Source organism: Magnolia sinica, chromosome 15 (genome assembly GCF_029962835.1).
Source record: "Magnolia sinica isolate HGM2019 chromosome 15, MsV1, whole genome shotgun sequence".
In the NCBI taxonomy this organism is placed as follows: domain Eukaryota; kingdom Viridiplantae; phylum Streptophyta; class Magnoliopsida; order Magnoliales; family Magnoliaceae; genus Magnolia; species Magnolia sinica.
Genome location: NC_080587.1, coordinates 22740966 through 22748419, shown reverse-complemented (window position 1 = coordinate 22748419; position 7454 = coordinate 22740966). Strand labels below are relative to the sequence as shown.

Genomic DNA, 7454 nt, shown 5'->3' with positions numbered 1-7454 from the left:
GAATGATGGGTTGAGAGGGATGGTGAGTGATGGGTGATGGTTTTTGTTGACTTTTGGGTGGAAAGAGGAATGGGTGTCATTCCTTGTTGGTGAAAAAGGGATGGATAGGTAAGGTTATGTACTTGACTTCATTAATGGATTGATGTGATGTTTAGAGTAGAGAATCTCTTCGGGATTGCGACGCGCGGTGTTTTCCCCGAACTGAACGCAGGCCCACATCTCTTGGCCTGGGTATCGCCTCAACGCGTAATACGCGGCATCGGAATCGAGGTGACGGCACGGTCGCTAGGGTACAAGTCTCAGGTTGAGCCGACTCTGAAATACGGGACACGTCTCAGGGTCGCGTGCAAACGCCGATAACCGATCGCGGGTCGTCAGAATTCAACCGGAATGACCAGCGAAGCATACGGAACAGTATGGGCTAGGATATGGATCTTACAATACGAGAAGTGAGAAGTATACAAGATTCAAGTGGGCTGCAATAAAGGAAAAGTTTGCAAGGAAAGTTCCCACCGTTGAAACTTCCCTTGGGCCGATATTGAAGTTTACATTCCATCCATACTGTTCATAACATCATTCCTACTGGGATGAACTTAAAACACAAACATTATCATGATTCAAAACTTATTTGGCCCCCGAATATTTCAATTGTGAAGGTTCAATCTTAACTTTTTCGGCACGCTTGAGTGTTGGATTTGGCTTCTTTTTTTGCCTAATATGCTAAAACCATCTCATAAAATGGATGAACGGAATAGATTTCTCACAAACATCAAGGTGGGCCCCACGTAGGTTCACAGCGCTGGAACTCACCGCTGAAGGCTTTCGCAGGAAATCCTCGTCCGAAGTGAACGAAAGTGAATTGGCTGGTGTACTACACACCGCCGATGTGGTTGGTGTGTTAATGTCACAGTTACATGGGTCCCATCATGAGTTCTGAGTTATATCCAAATCGGTCGTTCACTTGGTGAGATGGTAATAATGCTTAAACTGAAAAATAAGACAGATCTAAAAATCAAATGGACTGCACAGTAAAAATCGGTGGGGGATTGAACGTCTGCTATTGAAATACTTTTGGGGTCGCAGAAATTTTGGATCAATATGAAATTTTTTTTCTTCATCCAGGTCTAAGTAACCTTGTGAAGATATTGGATGGAAAGTAAACGTTATGGTGGACCCTACGAATGTTTTAACGGTGAGAATCATTGTCTCCATTGCTATCCTTGGTGTGGTACACTTGAGCCTCGAAAATAACTCATTTTTCATATAAATATCTAAAATGAAATCTTAGAATGAATGACCGGTGTAGATATGATAAGTACATTATTGCGGAGCCGTGTAACTTTAATCTCCTTTCAACCGTTCGTACAACGCATAGCTCAAAAAGCGTCAGCGCTTCGCACGACACGTATCCACATGGCTAGGTTGGTGGTGTCTAGTACACCAGCCAATCCCTTCCGAAGTGAATGCGGATTGCCTTACAGAGCCTTTCGCATGACTTCCAGCAACAGGAAGCTAGGTGGGGCCCACCGTGATGTTTGTGAAAAATCCACCTCGTTCATCCGTTTTTCCAAATCATGCTAAGTCAAGGTCTTGAAAATGAGGCCGATCTAGGAACTCAAGTGGGTCGTACGACACCAAAATTTGGGGAAGGAAATGTTTACCGTTGAAATCTCCCTAAGTCCAGGTGATGTTTATATGCCATCCATACCGTTTACAAGGTCAGTCCTATTGGGATGAGCATACTAGTCTTATCCATAACTACTATGGGGCCCACGGATGTTTCTTGTAATGTGGCCCCCTTGTTTTTGCATCTATCTCATTTATGTGGCAAAGCTGATGGACAATGGATTTCTCATAAATATCATGGTGGCCCCACTTGGCTTCCCGACACAGGAAGTTCACGTCACACGCTGGCTTATGCAATCCCAACACGTAGGTTAGTTTGGCTTAACTTATAAATCTAAGTGTGAACCCATAGGATATTTTAATACTCTTATTTTCTATATTCTGAATTCCCTATTATTTTCCTTGTGTCCAAATAAATTAATGTTTTAAACATCTAAAAATCAAGTTTTGGGAGCCACATGACATTTTTAATGTCTTTTCCACTCATATGCCCATTTCTCATAGTTGGATGCATCTTCTGATTTTCATTTAAAACTACGACAGGCCCCTTAATCAATCCAAAGATTTTTGTTGGTGGACATCACACCCAACATTTACCTAGATTTTGCACAACACTCAATTTTGAATCAAATTTAGTTTTGAAAGAAATGCAGATAAGTAGGTGGCAAACATGATCAAAGAATTGGATTTTATGTGAATAACATGGCAGTAGATTTAATGTAAATATTGTTGTAGGGAAAACATGTCGATCTACTGTCCGCAGGCCAGGTCAGGAATCCTAATAAACTACAAGTATGACCTAATGGCCGAGCCCCCACCTACAGACCAACTAGAGGAAGACCAGCCTCAACTCGAGGTCGAGCTCGGACAACCCAAGGTCGAGCTCGGCCTCGGTTGAATGACTGAGCTCGACCTCAATAAACAAGACGTGCCCGACCTCAGCAGGGAGGTTATGCCCGACCTTGACTGAACTCGACCTCAACAAATAGGACGTGTCCGACCTAGGGAGGGAGGCTGTGTCCAACCTCGGCAAGTGGGCCACACCCCACATCGGCACGACAAGGACTCAACTAGCACAATCGACCAAAGCCTGTGACCAACATCAGGCTGAGCTTGAACGAATAATGCCTGCCCATGTTTCACATCAAGGATCATGGGATCCAACTCCAACGTGGATCTCTCCACCGATAATCTAGAAGAATTCGCATACGCAACTCAGAATCCTACTAGGATTCTATCCACGCCAAATATAGTGACGAGCCCCCTCTATGCCATCGCCTCTTCCTACCTATATAAGGGAAGGTCCTCAAAGGAAGAGGTACACACAATCTCTAGACCTAACTCCTGTGTATCCAACTAAACCTAGTTTCCTGACTTCGCCATCGGAGAGTCCCTGACATATGAGTTAAGGTCTTCTTTATCCACTCTTCGTGTAGGTTTAGGAGCCAGGAGAAGGGGCGACCGGATTTTTGCATCAATAGTTTGGCACCATCTATGGGAATGACGTCTGAAGTCGTTCTCATATAAACATTCAAGTTTAGCAATGACGAAAGGGAAGAAGAAAGCCCCCACTTCTTCCGTCGCGCCCAATCTTATACCGCTAGAGTAGCCTGATAGTCGCCACGACATGTCTTCCAAACTCTAGGCAAACTCTGTGCCCACAGGACCGACGCAACACTCCCGGAATCGAAAGGGACGTCTAATGACCCTTGAGCAGCAAGTCGAGATGTTGAACAATAACATGAATTCAATGAGACAAATACTGGAGGAATTACTATCTCGCGCCGCCCAGACCACTGGACAAGCTCCAAACCCAACGCCCGACCTGCCAGAGGCACCCGCTGCCTCCCAAAAAAGCAAACAGATCGGGACTTCAAAACCAGTGCACTCTCACATCTCAAGCATTGTCGTGTTAGCAACGACTGATCTACGTCATGAACTGGATGAAAAAGAGATGCGACATCCGGAAACAGCGGCCAAAGCAATGGCCAAAAGTGAAGTCTCTTGGGAAGCAGAGCTTAAAGACTTGCGAGGTCAGATCGACGATATCCGTCGAACTACCAGCGACTCCGTCCTCGATTGAAGCAATATCAGATGAAGCCAAGCCACCATTCATAACTGACATCATGCATGCGCAGTTACCACCCGGATTCCGCATGCCCCATATCACCCTATACTCAGGGACCGCTAACCCGTCCAAGCACCTGGATTCCTTTAAAGCATGGATGGAAGTCCATGGAGCATCAACCGCAGTCATGTGTCGAGCGTTCTCCCTAACTCTGACTGGAACGGCCCTAAAGTGGTTCCGACAGTTAAATCCGCAGTCGATTAGTTCTTTCCCAGAACTCAAGAAAGCATTCATCACGAACTTTGTTGGGGGTAAAGAGAGCCTTAAACCGGCCTCCCATCTCCTAAACATCGTCCAAGGAGATAACGAATTACATCAAGCATTTCAACTTAGAAACCGTACAAGTACAGGGACACTCGGAGGAGATCGCCCTAGCCGTGCTCATGGGAGGTCACAGAGAGGGTAGGTTCCTCTTCTCACTCGACAAGAACCCCCCGAACAAAATGGTCGATCTGCTGAATAGGGCTCAGAAATACTCTCACGCCGAGAAAAACGCAAACCTTCAGAAAGCTATTCGGAATAAAGGAGGCTCGGCTAGGGAAAAACGATTAAAGGAAGAGTCGGCTACAACAAATGATAGTAAGAGAAGAAGGAATGACAAGCTTCCTAGGGGCCAACGACTGAGCAAACACCCCGAGAGCAGGTTCAGTTCTTATACCACTCTTAACATAACGCCTAAACAGATCTTTATGGAAGTTCGGGACAAGTGAATTTTGAGGTGGCTGAACAAGATGAGGGCCGACGCCGACCAGCGAGATAAAAGGAAGTATTATGCTTTCCATCGTGACCATAGTCACTCAACGAGCGACTTCTTTGACCTAAAGGATGAGATCAAGGCCCTCATCCACAATGGGCACTTGGGACATCACCAAGAGAGAAGAACAAGTGAAATTCGAGAATGAGCAACAAATCAACAACGAGCCCAAAGTGAAATCTGCCCTATCTTCGGCGGACCGGCCGGCAGGGGCGATTCCAACAGAGCTCAAAATATCAATTAGAATTCTCCAGAACACCAAGTACATATTGCCAACAGGCCGCCAAAGGAACAAAAGATCACCCCCTGCGATCTGACCTTCACTGAGGAGGACGCAAGATCTATCCATCACCCCCATGACGACGCACTAGTGGTGACTATGACCATAACCAATCATAGAGTATTTTGAATTCTGGTAGATACTGGCAGCTCGGCAGACATTCTCTTCACTGAAGTGTTCGACAAGATGTCGGTCGGGAGAGACCGACTCTGACCTGTCAAGACGCCTCTAGTCGGGTTCGCAGGAGATAAAGTCACCTCAGAAGGATCAATCCAACTCCCAATCACTGCTGGGGAGGGGCAGAACCAAGCAACGGTAATGATAGATTTCCTGGTAGTCTACTGCCCCTCGTCTACAATGTAATCCTTGGATAACCCTCACTCAATACTCTGAGAGTGGTCGTATCCACATATCACTTGGCGATGAAGTTCCCCACGAGCATGACACTATGCTGGTCAGAGGCGATCAGCAGGAAGCTCGACAATGTTATACCTTAGCATTAAGGAAACATAAGACGATGAATCTCACTGCCCTTGATCCCCGAGAAGAGTCCGACGAAAGAGGTCGGTCAATGGAAGACCTTGTGTACATCCCGCTCGACAAATCTGACCTCGCTCGAACAGTTCAGGTCGGATCTTCCCTGGCCCCAGCGCTACGAGACGAGATCATGGCTCTCCTTCGATGACACTTTGATATATTCGCCTAGTTGCACCAAGATATGCCCGGTATCGACCCAAGAATAATAATGCACAAACTCAACGTCGATCCCGACCATAAGCCAGTTAGGCAAAAAAGGAGAGCATTCGAGGAGGAGCGATACGCAGTAATTGGAGAAGAGGTTGGGAAGTTCCTGGAAGCAGGTTTCGTGGAAGAGATATACTTCTCGGATTGGCTAGCCAAATTGTCTTTGTCAAAAAATACAATGGGAAGTGGCAGGTCTACATTGATTACACTGACTTGAACAAAGCTTGCCCCAAAGACAACTTCTCCCTCCTTCGAATCGACCAGCTCGTCGACAGTACAGCTAGGCACGAACTCCTAAGCTTCATAGATGCATACTTTGGTTATAACCAGATCGTGATGCACCCTCATGACAAACAAAAGATGAGCTTCATCACAGACAAAGGACTCTACTGCTACAAGGTCATGCCCTTCGGGCTGAAAAACGCTGTCACTACATATCATAGGCTTATGAACAAGATGTTTGCCCAATAGATCGGGCACTCCATGTAAGTCTATGTCAATGATATGCTGGTCAAAAGCATCAAAGTCATAAACCACTTGTTTGATTTAGGGGAAATGTTTACAAATTTAAGGAAATACCAGATGAAACTTAACCCAAGCAAATGGGCCTTCGGTGTCGGTTCAGGAAAGTTCCTCGAATTCTTAGTAAGCCATAGAGGTATAAAAGCAAACCCCGATAAGATCCGAGCTCTCCTCGAAATGAACTCACAAAAGACGACAAAGGAAATCCAGTGCCTGACAGGAAGAGTGGCCGTGCTCAGCCGATTTTTTTCCCTAGTGACGGACAAATGTTTGCCATTTTTGAAGCAATTTAAAGGAAACTAAAAAAGTGGTGTGGATAGAGGAATGTGAACTCGCTCTCCAGGAACTCAAACAGTACATGGGGCCCCCACCATTACTCTCGAAGCCCGAACAAGGGGAACCACTCCTATTATACCTTGCGGTATCATTAGCTACAGTCAGTTCAGTCCTTATCAAAGAACAAGGTGGAAAGCAACTATTTGTATACTACGTCAGAAAGGCCATGGTCCCAGTAGAGACTAGATATCCGAACATCGAGAAGCTCGCTTTGGCCCTAATAATTTTCGCACGACGCCTCCAACCTTACTTCCAGGCCTACCCTATTGTGGTCCCGACAGACCTACCACTTCAGCAAGTGCTCCAGAAGCCCGAGGTATCAGGGAGGCTCACAAAGTCGGCATTCGAGCTCAGCGAGTTTGACATCAACTACTGTCCCTGCATCATTATAAAGGGACAGACAGTAGCAGACTTCCTCGTCGAGCTCACACCCAGAGACAACTCATTGGAGGCACCACCCAAGAACCAAGTCGATCGACCTGGGAAGCAAATAACCAGCTAGAGCAGCTAACATGGACATTGCCTATAAACGACTCATCCAACTTTAAAGGCAGCGGGGCAGGCGTAGTCTTAGAAGCACCAGACTAAAGATGTGCACAATATGCCTTGAGATTCGAATTCCAAGCATCAAACAACGCGGCAGAATACGAGGCCCTCCTGACTGGGTTAAGGTTAGCATCGGCAATGAGAGCCTAACACTTAGAAATTCGTAGCGATTCACAACTTGTTGTCTGCCAAATAACCAACGAATATCAAGCAAAAGGGGAGAGGATGAAAGCTTATCTACAAAAAACTCGAGAACTTATCAGCAAATTCCTAAAATGCAACATCAGCCTGATCCTCAGATCAGAAAACTCCAAAGCGGATATGCTGGCCAAGCTAGCCACAACAGCTGAGGATGACATCTCGAGGCCGATTCCAATCGAGTTTCTAACAGAACCAAGTATTAACGAAGTCGACCCTGTCATAGTACTTCCTGTAGACCCGGGTCCTACCTAGATGGACTCGATAATCGATTACCTCAAGAAAGGTAAACTACCTGAAGATTGAACGGAAGCACGTAG

At 46.0% G+C, this 7454-nt stretch overlaps 1 protein-coding gene across 1 annotated transcript; it reads left to right on the top strand.

Annotated features, from left to right (window-relative positions):
* The first annotated feature begins 5533 nt into the window (after window positions 1-5533).
* On the top strand, window positions 5534-6892 carry LOC131226880 (uncharacterized). Its single transcript, XM_058222589.1, has 2 exons — window positions 5534-5724; window positions 6340-6892. The coding sequence occupies exons 1-2, from the start codon at window positions 5534-5536 to the stop codon at window positions 6890-6892; spliced, it is 744 nt and encodes a 247-aa protein (XP_058078572.1).
* Window positions 6893-7454: the final 562 nt, after the last annotated feature.

What these genes read in the sequence shown, in the direction of transcription:
- LOC131226880 (XM_058222589.1), top strand. Translation starts at nt 5,534, where the DNA reads ATGCACAAACTCAACGTCGATCCCGACCATAAGCCAGTTAGGCAAAAA. An exon ending in AATACAATGGGAAGTGGCAG is followed by an intron (nt 5,725 to 6,339) that starts GTCTACATTGAT and finishes CCATTTTTGAAG; the next exon opens with CAATTTAAAGGAAACTAAAA.